The sequence below is a fragment of the Perca fluviatilis genome, chromosome 23 (genome assembly GCF_010015445.1).
Source record: "Perca fluviatilis chromosome 23, GENO_Pfluv_1.0, whole genome shotgun sequence".
NCBI classification, from domain to species: Eukaryota; Metazoa; Chordata; class Actinopteri; order Perciformes; family Percidae; genus Perca; species Perca fluviatilis.
This window is the reverse complement of record NC_053134.1, coordinates 6,854,119-6,870,722: the sequence shown is the minus strand read 5'-3', so window position 1 is coordinate 6,870,722 and position 16,604 is coordinate 6,854,119. Positions and strand designations below refer to the sequence as shown.

At 39.5% G+C, this 16,604-nt stretch overlaps 1 protein-coding gene across 1 annotated transcript in view; it reads left to right on the top strand.

The window, feature by feature from the left end:
- The window catches only part of dgki (diacylglycerol kinase, iota), an 80,473-nt gene that overhangs the window by 49,890 nt on the left and 13,979 nt on the right, over positions 1-16,604 (top strand). Inside the window, 18 exon segments of the mRNA XM_039791591.1 lie at positions 46-120; positions 1,632-1,688; positions 1,808-1,873; positions 1,963-2,031; positions 2,350-2,466; positions 2,961-3,035; positions 4,827-4,922; positions 5,584-5,666; positions 6,015-6,075; positions 6,166-6,279; positions 9,901-10,026; positions 11,211-11,289; positions 11,546-11,601; positions 11,940-12,002; positions 13,687-13,760; positions 14,803-14,914; positions 15,069-15,155; positions 15,819-15,931. Of these exon segments, the coding sequence (XP_039647525.1) occupies positions 46-120; positions 1,632-1,688; positions 1,808-1,873; positions 1,963-2,031; positions 2,350-2,466; positions 2,961-3,035; positions 4,827-4,922; positions 5,584-5,666; positions 6,015-6,075; positions 6,166-6,279; positions 9,901-10,026; positions 11,211-11,289; positions 11,546-11,601; positions 11,940-12,002; positions 13,687-13,760; positions 14,803-14,914; positions 15,069-15,155; positions 15,819-15,931 (1,523 nt within the window).

Genomic DNA, 16,604 nt, shown 5'->3' with positions numbered 1-16,604 from the left:
ATCTCACCCCCCCCTCTGTTCTGTGTCTCCGTTTTCTCCTTTAAGAAGTCGGCCCCTAGGAGGAAATGTGCTGTCTGTAAGATCGTTGTTCACTCTGGCTGCATAGAGCAACTAGAAAAGGTACGACACACACACACACACACACAGTGAATCATACATTTTAATACAATGGCTTGACACACTATCATTTAAGAGAATTTCATTGCTAAAACATGTTGTTAGCTTACGTAGGACAGATGCATGTTGGGTAACTTGAACAATACTGTTAATTAATAGGCTAATAGGCTTTTGTAGTTCATCAAGCGATGCGGTTCAAGTTAACATTTGGGGCTAAATGTATAAAAATCTGTACGCACAAAGACAGAAATATGCAGAGATTTATGAAGCGAGACACGTGCCTGCCACAAATGGATTTTTAGCATATCGATAATTCTGCCTGCCTCACCACTTAGTAGACATGTCACTGAAAAGATATGCAAAGAAGAAGTGCAATTTCAAAGAGGTGTTGCAACTGTTATGCACAACCGTGGCTATTTAAAGTGAATGTACCATTAATTCATCCCATGTAAACACGCTGATTATCTCATCGTCATCATCTAAAGCCAGAAAGTTGATCAATGATTAATTTAAACATAAGTTAAAGTAAACATTGAATCAGACTTTAAAAAGTACTTCACAATTCAGGATATAATGAAAAGACCATTATTAGGGAAATAATGACCTAAATGAAAAAACTAGTTAAAAACTATCTTTATAAATGCGCCTTTGATTTACTTTTTACAGAACGCTGAGTAGAATAAAAATAAAAACACAATCAGTAAAACAACCTTAACAAACAAAGTTTGATTGTTTAGATTCCGTCCCACACCTTATATTTAATATTTTTCTTAACATATCACCCACAGTTAGGTATCGTTTGGGTTTTTTCTGATACCGTTGCTAAAACAATACTTAAAAAAAAATAAACGACAGTCGGCGACATTAAAGAACGGCTTGTTTATTGCTAAGGCCATATGGTCAAAATTAAATGATTTATTAAAAATGTAACAACAATAACTGATAACAATATATTATTTCAGAAGTAAGCTTCCCACGCAGCGATGCTTCTGTTTAGCCTCTAACTTCCGTTTCGGAGCATCAGAGGGCAGCGCAGGCATTTAAGAGGCACCGAAATGAAGCGCCGAAATCCACGTCGCTATTCGTTCCGGTAGATACGGGTCGTTTCATATTAGCACCGGGTTCCGGTACCCAACCCTGCCCACAGTTGGATCTAAAAAACGTGTACTGATCTGAAGTATGCGTGAGGTCCTTCTTCTTTTTCTGCGTACTCATTGTTTAAACATCGGGCCCCTGATATGTGTTTGTGGATGCCACAGGGAGAGCAAAGATCCAATATATTCATGTTGTATACACAAGTTACCTGCCTGCTAGCCATTGCTGATTTCTACATATCTACAAGGTGTCTAGTTTGACACAATGTGACATAATATATTGAGATGTTTTCAGTGTTGATTGGATTCCTTTCATTAAATGTAGACATTATGTTCATTATTAAAATGTCATAGTAGTCCGATTGAATTTAACCACAGCATTTTAGTTTTTCTGTCTTTGCTTTTCTGTCCCCCCTCTAGATTAACTTCCGATGTAAGCCAACCTTCAGAGAGGGAGGAACCCGGTGCCTCCGAGATGTAAGTGGGTCACGTGACTTTATACGTGTGAGAGAAGCAGAATTTTTACGGATGCTGTTTACACTGTGTGTGAAGAGAAAAAACGTGAACATGTTTAGCATTTCTCCCTCTGACAGCAGAACATACTGAGGCATCACTGGGTTCACAGACGAAGACAGGATGGGAAATGTAGACAGTGTGGAAAGGTAAGTGCGCGCACACACACACACACACACACACAAACAAATGTTGTTTACAGTTATTATTACATATACATTTCTGTCTGTTTCTGCAGAGTTTTCAACAGAAGTTCTTCCACAGTAAAGAAATAATTGCCATCAGTTGTTCCTGGTGTAAACAGGCGGTAAGTTATTCTTTCTCTGTATTAATTCAACCTCAAGTACCTCAAGTATAAAAAAAAAATACAATTTCACTCCAATTAGACTTCACTAAAGAAATAGTGTTTAGTTCCATCAAAATAATCTTAAATATGAAGTAATACAGTGTTTGTGTACTTGAGTAATCTTATATTTCTGTCATTTGGTTAAAATGACCCTTTTAAGAGGCAGAGTTTCAGACAGCTGTGGCTCAGATGTAAACTTTGTCTTTGATAAAAATGGATTGATTAATAGGATACATTTAAAACGAGGAGTGTGTTTTTTTTTGTTTTTTTTTGTTGCAGTTCCACAATAAGGTGACGTGTTTCATGCTGCACCAGATTGAGGAGCCATGTTCACTGGGGGCCCACGCTGGAGTCATAGTACCGCCGTCCTGGATCATCAAAGTCAGGAAACCACAGGTGCACACACACTTATACAGTATAAGTACACACACACACACACACACACACTTCCATTACAGACCCCCCCACCAGTCAGTCCTCCGGTTGATAAAGTTCACCAGCTGTCATTTTTTGACCGTAATGAGAAATGACTTTGTTGGATCTAAATTTGAAACTCTAAAAGGTGTGTGTGTGTGTGTGTGTGTGTGTGTGTGTGTGTGTGTGTGTGTGTGTGAGTGTGAGTGTGTGCGCGCGCGCGTGAGTGTGTGTGCACGTGCATGTGTGAGAGATGATGTGATATGAGCTGACACATGTCTGAACTTGGGAACTCTGGGTTTGTGTCTACATCACCACACACACACATACACACAAACACACACGTTCCTCAGTCACATCACATGTTTTATTGCACTCTTAATAACCATCACAAGGGATATGGGGAGGGACCGTAAACTAACCATTGAACTGTGTGTGTGTGTGTGTGTGTGTCTTCTGTGTGTTTTTTACCCTAGAGCTCACTTAAGAACTCTGCCAGGAGAAAAAAGCGGACATCTTTCAAACGAAGGACAAGCAAGAAGGGGCTGGATGTAAGTAACACTATGACCGAGACTGAATATTAGTGCACACGCTTCAGATTTATGTATTTTCCTCTCAGCTGGTCAGACTAATACGTTTTAGTTTCTACTCACAATGTCTTCACTGTCCTAACATGTTGTTTATGTATAGGTGATTTATTCAACTAAATAAATAAAAATAAATACCATGTATTTGGACCACAGGAGGTTTTTGAGCCACATACTTTGACAACATAGATCATTGAACATCAAGAACCTGGATTAGTGTTTGTGTAATAGGGCTGTGTATAGGCAATAATCTGGCGATACGATACGTATCACGATACATGGGTCACGATTCAGTATATTGCAATATATTTCGATATTGTGCGTAAGGTGATATATTGGGATTTTTTTTAAGTATAATTTTAGAAAAACTAATATTTAAAAAAAAAAGACATGATGTTCATAAAAGTCAAAGAAGTTTACTTTAAGCAAACAATCCAGTACACAGAAAGTCAAACTGCCAGTTTGGGATTGTGGTTCCCAGGTTCTTAGTGAGCTAATGTCTACATGCTAAAGTAGGCCAAAGTTCAGCCATAGCTACGTTGTTAGCTTCTAGCAAAAAGTCAGGCACTGCTAGGCACTGTTAGGCAAGGACACTAGTGGTGCGTCTCAGCATAGCCATCTAGCGGTAGGGGGTTTAAACACAACATAAACGTGAACCACTGTCTTAAATGAATATTTTTTAACGTAAAAAAAAAAAAAAGATATTGCCTTTTTGAAAATCTATACAGTATTGCAAAATAAAATATTGCGATACTCGAGTGTATTGATTTTTTCTTACACCCCTAGTGTGTAAATGTATTACCAGGTGGTGCAACTTCTTTAATCATCATTATTCAGGTTTATTAAAATGATTATTCAATTTATTGTTTACTCATTACAATCCAAAATTTTAGAAAACTGGAAAGGTGAATATTTGGCAATTGTATTTGATAAATGTCGATTCCATACCGCACTCTGCTCTTGCTTATAGCATCACCATCTATTATTGCAATGGATACGGAATGGATGAATGAATTTGCACTCATGTAGGAAATGTGAATATAAATATTTTTAAAGGCCAAGTAGCAACAAGTTGAAATTGTGGAGTCACAGTGTATTCCTGAAATGGATGAGAAATGGATATACTGTATGTAGTATCGCAATTGAATTGAGATAGGTATTACTTGTATGAACGTGAATTTTAACACAAATGACACGTGTGTTTATTGAGAGAAAAGAGGAGGGTCTGCCTAGTCCACACAGCATTCCGAGATGGGAGAAAAACGTTCTCTGGTTTATTGGCATTTCTTTAAACCAATCACAATCGTCTTGGGCGGCGCTAAGATCCGCACGGAGCAGCGCTGCGGCTGCAAAACAGCCTCGGGAAGGAACTTGTTTTGGTGGAACGTGTACGTTCAAAAGTTGTTTTAGTCATGCAGCAGAAAACTCAGATTGGACAGATAGTCTAGCTAGCTGTCTGGATTTACCCTGCAGAGATCTGAGGAGCAGTTAACCACAGTCCACCGCAGTTTAGAACGCCAACACAAAAAAAAGGTAACGGACATCCGGCGAAAAGGGCGTGATCCGGCGGAATTTCCGGCAGCACCGGAGCAATCCCGGAAGTGGAACGCCGTAGATTTAGATTATCAAAATAGTTGAGGATTCATTTTCTGTTCACTTACTCATTGACTAATCATTTCAGCATTTGGGATTACATGCTTTATTTTTCCACACATCTTTCTTTGTCTAACTTTTTCTGTCTCTTTCTTTCTTTAGGAGTCTAAGTGGCGTCCGTTCATGTTGAAGCCCCTCCCTTCACCTCTCATGAAGCCTATCTTGGTTTTTGTCAACCCCAAGAGTGGAGGCAACCAGGTCAGAAAATGTTTTCTATTCATCTGTTTGAGATCCCTTCAAGCTTTGAACTGAAACAGTATCAGACCTTCCTGTAACATCATGTATACTCATACTCATAGTTTATATGCATCCTGGTTATTCCAACCAGTTATATACAGCACTACTTTCTCTTTGTCTATACATCATTTTCATTGCAGTAATAAAAATTGTGTGACCCCGATTTCTAGCCTTTCTACTGAACGCTATCATACAAGAGATATCAACACGATCTTGCATCATGACATTATCAGATTTTAATAAATGATTTGCTTTTATTAATTTACGCCTCCACTGTACAGGGTGTCAGTGGCTGATTTATTTAATTTATTTATGGTATAAAAGCCTTCGTCAGTTATTACAATCTGCCAGTTGCCAGCGATAGAACATTTAATTAGGAAGATGTCCGTTCAAACAGTATTAGTTTGATCAAATAAACCTGAGTTTACTTCGTTATCGTCATGATAACATCATGCTGGATTTAAATTACAGAGACGTTTTGGTCGTAATCACAATTACAGGAGCGGCTCCAGCCAAAACAATGCCGTTCCAATAGGGTTTAAGATTGTACAATTGTTAATGTCCTTGTCAAGTTGTTGTAGGAAAACCCTTACTGTGAATTTCTCGTCGTGTCTCTCTGTAGGGTGCCAAGGTGTTACAGATGTTCATGTGGATTCTGAACCCTCGACAAGTCTTTGACCTGTCACAGGGGGGGCTGCGAGAGGCGTGAGTACCCTTTAGTTGGGATTGTGTGTGGCATTTGTTACAATTCAGCCTCCTCACATTGGGTCACCGTCAGCGTGACATTCTGACTTTGACGGTCTGAAATAGATTGACTGACTTTTGTATTCTGCTTTATTTAATTAGAAAACAATGCATGAGTGTGTAAAGAATGCAACTACAGAGAAACTGTGTTTTTTGTGACCATTTAAATGATAATGTTCTACTTCTTTTTTTCACATTATTACCACAATCCAACACTGGGGAAAAGTGCTGTACAGTATCTCCTCACTTCCTTTTCAGTCATTATCCTCTTTTATTCTCTGCTTTGTGCACTTTGTGTGAAATTGTCAGGTTGGAGTTGTATCGGAAAGTGCCAAATCTGAGGATCCTTGCCTGCGGAGGGGACGGAACGGTAAGACTCTATTCTATTATAATCTATTTCTCTTAACGTGTATCCTGCTCTGAATCTCTGCTTATACTTTCTGTGCATGTCTCTCTGTAGGTGGGGTGGATCCTGTCCACTCTAGATGAGCTGCAGATGAACCCCCAGCCTCCGGTCGCTGTTCTTCCTCTGGGAACAGGAAATGACCTCGCCAGGACGCTCAACTGGGGTGGGGTGAGTTCCTAGCCTTGACTTCTGAGCGGCAGGACGTAGCCGCTTCTCCTCCCTGTGTTAACTCATTCACAGTAGTCTGTTATGTCTGTTTAATGACTTGACTGATTTTCTTTTTTGTTTATGATTTTTTTTATGGGCATTTCTGCCTTTAATGATAGGACAGCTCAGACATGAAAGGGGAGAGAGAGGGGGGAAGACATGCAGGAAAACCATCTCGAACCCTGGACCTGCTGCATCGAGGAATAAACCTCTATATATGTGCGCCTGCTCTACCAACTGAGCTAACCGGCCACTCCACATCATAAGTTAGATGAAAGTGTAGTAAATGGATATTAAGATAAAGATACAGCTAAGAATAAAATAAAATCTAAAATCGGAATGCTATTTTTGTGAAGAACAGTACAGAGATAAAGTTTCCAAAACGTTAGTCACTGTTATGCACCTTAAGAAACAGTTTGACGTAAGTTGCGATTGATTTGTTATGGATTTTTAAAAGTTTAGAATTTTAGATGGCTGTTGTAGTGCCTCCATCAGGACTATTAGCATTGATTCAGTTTGGCATAGGACTGGATTTGTGTGCAAAGTTTGGTGAGTTTTCGTGCATTGGAACATGGATTTCTTAGGAAGAATAATAATAATACTTGCAAAAACAATAGGGTCCACGCAGCTTTGCTGCTCGGCCCCTAATAACAAAGCCAGCAATATATATATATATATATATACACAGTATAGGTATCTAAATAAGCAAAGGTATGGCCTAGACAAATATAAAAGAATAAAAATATCTGATAAGTGTGAATTATGGACAAATATTGATATGTTAAAATAAACCCAATATTTACCTCTCAGACACCTCTGGGAGCGACAAAAAAACTCACCCACATTCCAGGAAGTCTGCGACACTGTTCTTCCTGCGTAACTCTTCCTCCTAACCCTGACATTTAGCCATTGTCTGACCTCACTGAGGCACAGCACAACAATTAAAGATGACCGTCAGTATTGAGCGTTCCCTTCAAATAATTCTATCCTGTCTCCGTTCTGCGTTAGTCCTGCAAATAACATTTTTTTTTCCTTTATGCAGTGAAACCAAATTAGTGCATTACATTACATCATTGGTCAAGTATTTGTACACATACAAAGTGTATGACTCCGGTTGTACTTGCACAGAAACATAAATACAGCTAAAAACAAGGACAACAAAGCTGGACAAAGGTAAAACAAACATTTAACTACTATGTACAGATATAAATATTTATATTGTGTATGTGTGTGTGTATGTATATATATATATAGAGATATATATATATATATATATCTCTATATATATATATCTCTCTCTCTCTCTCTCTCTCTCTCTCTATATATATATATATATATATTACAACAACAATTACATTTTTAAACAGTAAGACAATAACAATACATGATAATAACAATGTATCAAATGAAGTGATGAACCTACAGAGAGTTATCATCTGAATGTGCAGCTGCCCTCGGCTTTACGGAGCTTTGCTGTCCGCCCCACAACTTTACTGTTTGGGTTGACTCTCACCGCTCTCCTAGCGTGGTTTTTAGTACAAAAAAAAGTAAAAAGTCACTGCTCAGCAGACAATAGCAGACAAACACAGTTAGATACTTTTTTTCTCCACCAGCCAAATGGCTAGTGAATGTTCAAATTCTACCAGCCACTCAGTACATTACCATTGTTTTTTGTCTGGTGAGTGAAGCAAATCTACCAGCCACTTGCATATTTTACTAGCATTTGGCTAGTAGATGGTGCTAATTTTGGACCTTGCTAGCTGGTGAACATAGTGAAGCATTTAGCAGCTGAAGAGACACATACTTCCCTCAGGAGCTGGTGGAGACCAAAAACAGAGCTAAAAGAGAGAATATTGAATATAACATATCATCTTACTATATCAGATGATAATAAACATGACTCCAAAGGAATCATAATATCGCTCTGTACCTGCTGTATGTATATATACATTCATGTTCGCCAAAGTGACCCAAAAATCTGGTATTGCTGGTTTAAGTATTTTCATTTACGTTTGAATTACACTATACCATCATCAAATGTCTGGAGCACGCCAGCACCAGTGCTACTCTACTGTACATTCAGTAGGTGACCACAAGTGACAAAAATCCCCAACTGGTCTCTTTTTTTTCTCTTTTATTAAAGGCTTGGGTGCCCAGACTAAGTGGCAGAAACTTAAAGTGAAATCTAATAATATCATCCTCCTGTACGAGGGCCCGTTGAGCTCTGAGTTTTTGTTACTAAAATGAGGTGAAGCACTTAAGCGTCCAGAATCTTCCCCCCCCTTGACACACACACACACACACACACACACACACACACACACACACACACACACACACACACACACACACACACACACAAATTGCATAACTGTACCGCAACACAGAAGAAGAGACCTTTACAAGCACCCACATTAGGCTTTTCTTTCGACCCGTTATGTGGGCTTGTAGCGATGATAATACACAAAGTATCTCTTTGCATGAGTCAAAAGTCTGAGTCAAGACCTGCAATGGTTCTTCAGTTATTTTACATTGTTTTCTGGTAATATTAAATGATTTGTTATTATTTAATAAAGGTATTTCTAAACCTATACAAAGATACATTATCTGCATAATCCGTATTGCTTTATTATATGTGTGACATGAACTGGCCTCTATATTATAGGATCATAGGATTTTACTAATATACTTAGTTTTGGGGAGACTTGTTCGGAGCTAAGGGGATTAAACCAAATATTTACTTCAGAGAAAGCATTGCTAGTATTTTACTATCACTTGCAGTCTCTGCATGGGGAATGATGGACCAAGGACGTGTGAATGACTTTGACAGCATTCCTGGAGTACAATGCAGAAAAGGTCCTGATACAGAGAGAGATAGATGCTTTGAACGAGGACGGAGCTGAAAATTCACATCTACCATGTGTGTAATTAGTGTGTCCTTTTTGTCCTATATTTCACTGGGAGTTTCTGACTGCAGGTTTTTTTTTATCCACTCTCTCTGTTGTTCCTTTCTGCTTTTTTACCATCCCTTTAATTTCCTTTCCTTTGCTTCCTCCTCCTTCTGTCACCTTCCCTTTCTTTCCCATATCATCCCTTTCCTTTTAATTCCTCTCCTTTCTTTTCATCTCCTTTCCTTTCATTTGCTTCCCTCTCCTATCCTTTCCTCTACTTTCCATTCATTTGCTTTCCGCTCCATTCCTTTCCTTTCCTTTCCTTTCCCTCTTTTCCTTTCCTATTCTTTCCTATTCTTTCCTTTCTTTTCCTCTCCTTTTCTCTGCTTTGCTTTCCTCTCCTTTCCTTTCCTTTCCTTTCCTTTCCTTTCCTCTCCTTTCCTTTCCTTTCTTTTCCTTTCCTTTCCTTCCCCTCTGCTTCCCTCTCTTACCCTTTCCTCTCCTTACCATTCCTTTGCTTCCCTCCCCATTCCTTTCTTTTCCTCTCCTTTTCTCTCCTTTCCTTTGCTTCCCTTTCCCTTCCTTTCTTTTCCTATCTTTTCCTCTCCTTCCCTTTGCTTCCCTCTCCTACCATCTCCTTCCCTTTGCTTCCTTCTTGTGCTGACTGTACATTTGTTTTCTTCCTCTGCAGGGTTACACAGATGAGCCGGTGTCCAAGGTTTTATGTTATGTGGAGGATGGTTCGGTGGTGCAGCTGGACAGGTGGAACCTTCTAGTAGAGAAAGGTGCTGCGCAGCCAGAGGAGGGCACACAGAAGGTCAGAAGTCCGCTTGGCGGTTAGGGTGTACAGTATGTGTGTTTGTAGTTGGATTAATCACATTGTGGGGATAGAGAAAAAGCTGGACCCTATGAGGTTAACCTTTTATTTGAGGGTGAAGACTTTGTTTGAACAAGGCTCAAGTTGAAGCCACTATGTGCAGAACTTTACCATAGCATCTTTCAAGAGACAGGGGACCATTGTACATTGCATTACTGTCTATCACAGTGTATTTCCTGCAGCTCATATAACCAGCACGTTGTTTCTTTTTGTACAATTCATCCCTGTAATCAGGGCTTTAAATTGACACCTGCATACCCGCCAAATGCGGGTAAACATTAACTTTGGCGGGTAACATTGTTACTAGTTACTAGCCAATTTGGCTGGTGATAAATGAAGCAAAGAACACTGTGTCGGTTTGAATCTGCAGGGTGCAGAAACGATGCGACGAGTCGGTGTTGCCAGATTGGTCTGTTTTCCGCCAAGAAATTTGGGCGGTTTTGTGTGTGTTTGGCTTGAAAAACACAATCTTTATCTGGCAACCCTGCTTGTAGTACTAATCCTACATTTCCCATGAACACTATGTCGTGATGTGTCATACAACCATTGGATATGTGCCTAGCGTGTGTGTTATCGGTTACGAGCTAAGCTGAAACCGAGAAGACGAACAGAATGGCTGGAAAACAGACCAGAGGAGCTGAAATAAAAAGTTAGTTAGGAAAAAATAAAAAATAAACGTGACTAGTGGAAAATCTGGTTGGCTGGTAACTTTAAAAACCTACTAGCCAGGGCGACCTCTAGCTCACCCAGTGATTACGGCAGGAAGCTGTCACTTTGCAGTAACCTAGCACAACAGATGCAGTCACATATCACTTTTTAAAGTAAAGATTGACAGGTCTGTCGCCATCAACAGGTTGGTGAACCCTGAGAGTCAATACAGTGTCCTCACAAGTGGCAAAAATGTGTGTGTTTGTCTGGTAGAGGTTAAAATCCATATTGAAAATGTGTTTTGTGAAAGTAATGTGTACAGAACATGCAAATTTCTGTATTTGCATTTTAATGTACTGTACTGTATACATAAATGCCTTAATTAGAGTTGGAATATGAGCTGTCTATGCAAATAAATTGTGCAGTATTTATTTATGCAAACCTACTCTCTTGAATATATTTCCCTGTGTCCTCAGCTGCCTCTGAATGTGTTTAACAACTACTTCAGCCTGGGCTTCGACGCTCACGTCACCCTGGAGTTCCATGAGTCCAGAGGTTGGTGAAATCTATTGTAATGTCTTTTTGTTTTTACATTTCATCCTGTATTAACTCTATTTATATTCCATCAAGTCCTCGTCTTTCACATTAATGCATCGTATGCATCGTGCAAGACGAGCAGAATGAAATAAATCATTTAGAAGGACACATTCAGGGCATGCACACATGCACAAATGAATCCGATTTTCTCAGTCGTACTCGACGTCTCTGTGTTGTTTTGCATGTTTAATGTATTCTGATTGTGTCTTTCCAGAGGCCAACCCTGAAAAGTTTAACAGTCGCTTCCGCAACAAGATGTTCTATGCAGGAGTGAGTGTCCCACTTGACTTATTGCACATACACATTCACACTCAGAAACATTTTGATTAGCAATGTTCATTAAGAAATTAATTATTTGTCTTCTGATTCTAATCTAAAGCTTTGAACAGACAATCTTAATTTTAACTATTTAAAACCGGCAGATATTCTGTATAGGGTGAGAGATGTGAAGAAGAAATGATGGATGGGAGCGAGAGGAAGCATGCAGGGGAGTTATCTCTTTTTAATGAGGGAAATGTAATGAACTGTAATTCTGTTTGATTGGGCCCTTTTCTCTGTGTGTGTGTGTGTCTGTGTGTGTCTGTGTGTGTCTGTGTGTGTGTTTGCAGGCTGCATTCTCAGATTTCCTCCAGAGAAGCTCGAGGGATTTGTCCAAGCACGTCAGAGTGGTGGTGAGTGTTGACACGCTCGCTCTCGGTCTGTATCGTTTTCCATGTCGACATGTCTGGGCAGCAGGTCGGCCGGGTGATTAAAAAAGCCGTCCAGCTCCTCTTTTAACATCCACCGTGCTAAAGTGCCCTTCAGCAAGACACTGAATCCTTACCAGGGCCACTGACCTCTGTACTAGGATTAGAGCAGCAGCTTACAATCATTTTCATTATCGATTCTGCTGACTGTTTTCTTGATTAATCGTCTACAAAATGTCAGAAAATAGTGAAAAATGCCCAAACAACAAATTCCCAAATCCAAGTTTAACCTACTTGTTTTGATTTTTTGTTTTTGTTTTGTTCAATTAATAGTCCAAAGCCCAAAGATGTTTAGTTTACCATAATGTTGAAGGATATTTTTGTTTTTTTAGTTTTATTTTTATTTTTTTTAATAATCAGTATTTTCCTAAAGCACCTGGTCACTGTAGTTTAATCAAACAAACAGGAGGAAATTGTGGATTTGTTGGGGACTATTTTCAGCGGCGCACTAATCCACATTTGGTGCTCTAGTGAGTATTTTTGGCAGCAGGACGGTGTCTGTGGGATTGAGTCAGAATAAACTACAGTGTGTGTGTGTGTGTGTGTGTGTGTGTGTGTGTGTGTGTGTGTGTGTGTGTGTGTGTGTGTGTGTGTGTGTGTGTGTGTGTGTGTGTGTGTGTGTGTGTGTGTGTGTGTGTGTGTTCATGGTAATGTAGGGACACGTTACCCAGTGTAACAGTGGGGCTCATTGATGTGTTTTTAATAGTTTATGGGTAACAATGGAGCTCTGTGGCACACAGGAAGAAGATAAATCAGGCTTTGGATACACACACACATACACACACACACACACAATAGAAGAATCAATTCATTGTTGGTTTTAGTCTTTTGCACTGTTCAATCCCTGCACTGTTCACTTTTGCACTACCACCATTGCACACACTCTACCATAGCACCGTATCCTGGTCATTGCATCACATGGTCAGTCCATACCAGACCTTTGTAATCACTTCACAAATTGTTAACTCTTTAAATTTCTGTGAGTGATTTTTTTTTTATGTATGTGAGATATATGTGTGTATGTGTTGTGTTATGGTTGTCTAAGCTACTGGATGCATAAAATTTCCCTCGGGATAAATAAAGTATCTATCTATCTTCATGGGATTTGTTGACAATAACAAAAATCTAGAATATCATCAGAAATTCATCAGAAAATCATTTCAGCAAAGATTTTATTTCACTGAACATAAAATAATATGCTTTGCTGGCATCCTTGCTGAAAAACTTAGAAAAGAAAGAAAGAATTCTCCACATTCCTTGTTGCTGCAACAGCTCCTCGAGGGCGTCCTTGAGTAGGCAGGTCTGACGCGCCACCTTTGACCTGCATCTATCACTTTCTTCTCCTTCACATCACAACAAGTTTAAGACCGAGAGCGAGAGCATTCAAACTGAGAAGGAAAACTGAGAACTAAGAGTGAAGGTTGATGCGCCGTGTAAAAACAAAAACAAATGAAGGATCTGAGAGTGAGAATCTGTTGTTTTGTACAGTCAAAAGAACTTAATACACGAGTGCATGTACCCCATTTTATCAATCACTGGTCAAAGCCACAACTTATAATATTCACTTTCTTTGTCTTTGTGTCTACATTTCTGTCTCTGTCTTTCTCAGTGTGATGGTACCGATCTAACTGCCAAGATCCAGGAGCTGAAATTTCAGTGCATTGTGTTTCTAAACATTCCCAGGTAGGTCAAACAGAGTCCATGATACTGTGTAGAGTTTGGTTGCACTGTTGCCTCTTTTACTTGAAGAAAAAAAAAAGAAACTTAAGAAATAAATGTGATAATCATAATCGGTAAAAGGACAATCATACAGGACAAAAATCTATTTCATACATCAAGCGTCCCACAGCTTGGAAAATGACTCATTTTACTAGATATACAAAATAATAATGTGACATTGTGTCCTCCATACTTCTTTATTTCCATTAGGGTTGGACTGATATACCGTACAGTATCCTGGCTGCTAAACTGAACATCAGACTGTCAGCGCCATCTAACTTTCTAACATATTTCATTGGGATCATTTCATGCCCAAATATTCGACCTAATTATAATTTGTTAACCTTGTGGGTTAGTAGCTCCTTAATGCAGGAGCAGGAGGTCGCTATCAGGGTCTGTTCTCTTCTGACACCACTGAGTTAAAGCCTCCCAAACCACCCTGGAGTTTGAATATTTCTCAATTTGAACATCAAAGTAATGAAAATAGGCCTGTAACAATTATCACATAATTGTCTAATCACAATATTTTTTAAATAATCGCCGTTTCTTTGTTTAACCGCAATTAATTGCTAACATTAGATAAGGGGGTATGTCTGTTGATGGTCTTGTCAAGTTCATTTAAGAGAAGTATACAATGTTTTAAGATAATAAAGAGACGTGATTTACTTCATAGGGTGTGTACTTGTGTTATCATATTAACTGGGTCACATGACACTGATATAACCAAAAGATGTAGCCTATCCTGGGAGTCATTCAAGACTTTATTTGTTTGAAAAATTAATACATGAATACATATTTTTAAATTTAACTGAAAGAGACAATTATATTGTTAATCGCAATTATTTCTGATAGAATTAATTAGTACAGCAAAATTAAGTTAAAAGTGTCGATCAGTAGCAGCACATCATGGAGTGGTGACACCTGAGGTCCCAGGACATTTAAGTTGTTTTAATGAAATAAGAGATTGCATTTTTGTGTGTGTGTGTGTATGTCCTTGTGTGCGTAGGTACTGTGCTGGCACCATGCCGTGGGGAAACACAGGCGACCACCGAGACTTTGAACCGCAGCGCCATGACGACGGCTGCATCGAGGTTATTGGCTTCACCATGGCCTCATTGGTGAGAGAAACAGGGGATTAGACGAGAAAAATAAATACTGAATAAAGCAGAGGTGACGTGGAAAAAGAGACGGCGTGGTATGTTTTTATGTACGTAAACGTCGGCCCTCCTGTTATTGTAACACTTTGGTGTAAGTCTCCATCTTGTCCACCAGGCGGCGCTACAGGTCGGCGGCCATGGAGAGAGATTGCACCAGTGCAGAGAAGTCGTCCTTACTACCTTCAAGACTGTACCTGTTCAGGTGAGTACACTTGCCAAATGATTAGACTGTTGAGTGACTGAATTTACTGTGTTATTAGATACAAATTACAGCAGTGGAGAGTAAAACAAGATGAGATGGAACTACTTTTTTTGGCAGCAGAAGAATAACCCCTTTTTTTCCACCGGGTGCGCCTGCGTTGCTTCCAAAATCACATTTCACACAACCCATAACAGGGAAGTAAAAATGGAAAGTACACAGGACACAAGATAAACAAAACAGGGACCCACTCAGAAAAACAGCCGTATAGCGCTCTAAACTCTCCCGGGATATTTTCATATAATCAATCAATAAAACATAAAATGGACTTTGTCTTCGATCCAAATCACATAACAAAAACATTTCTCTTTAGGGAGACCCTTAAACCTCTCTTTTTTTTTACCGTATACTGTAGCTAGTTGTAATGTAACTAACTGTGTGCACAAAGATCTTTGACTTTTGGTTAAATTCTGCTTCACACTGAAGTAAAAGGATTTCCTGATCATGTTTTTACTCTCTTTTTTCCTTCTCTGGAAAAACATGTTTTATTACCCCCAAACTAAGGTGCAGAGAACGTACTGTAATGTATGATATAAGTATTGTATTAGCACTGATACTGAAATTAACCAAATGTTGAATTTTGTGTGTCTTTTTGTGTGCATGTAGGTGGACGGTGAGCCGTGTCGACTGGCTCCCTCCACTCTCCGAATCTCCCTTCGAAATCAGGCCAACATGGTCCAGAAGAGCAAGAGACGCACCTCTGTGCCCTTGCTCAACGAGTGAGTCTCTCTCTCACACACACACACACACACACATACATGGTGATGTCATCTATTTACAGACAGTGGATGCAGACGAGTGTGAATGTCACACATTTTAACAATTTATTTAAGTCCACTAGAAGGAAATAATTTACAGGGACATACATATTACAGATGCAGTTAAATAGATAATATTAGGCATATCCCTGGGTATAAGTAACAGTACTTTGCTAGCCGTTTAGCCCTCCTTTTGGGCATCCCAAGTATCCCAAGCCCTTTTACGACCTGTGTGTGTGTGTGTGTGTGTGTGTGTGTGTGTGTGTGTGTGTGTGTGTGTGTGTGTGTGTGTGTGTGTGTGTGTGTGTGTGTGTGTGTGTGTGTGTGTGTGTGTGTGTGTGTGTGTGTGTGTGTGTGTGTGTGCCCCTAAGCTGCCAAATATGAAAACAAATAGTCGGAACCTCTAGCCTAGCTCTGAGAAGGTATTTAGGAGCGGTTGGTTTTTAATGACCTTGGTCAAAAAAAGCTTCCTCCATGCTAGAATCAAAGGTGCACACAACCTCCAAAACAAACACCTCAGATTAATCACAACATCTGGTGCACACACCCACACACACACACACACACACACACACACACAGGAACTAGTCATGCAGCGTTGTAAAAGCCCTAGTTGCACGGAGTGAGTCATACA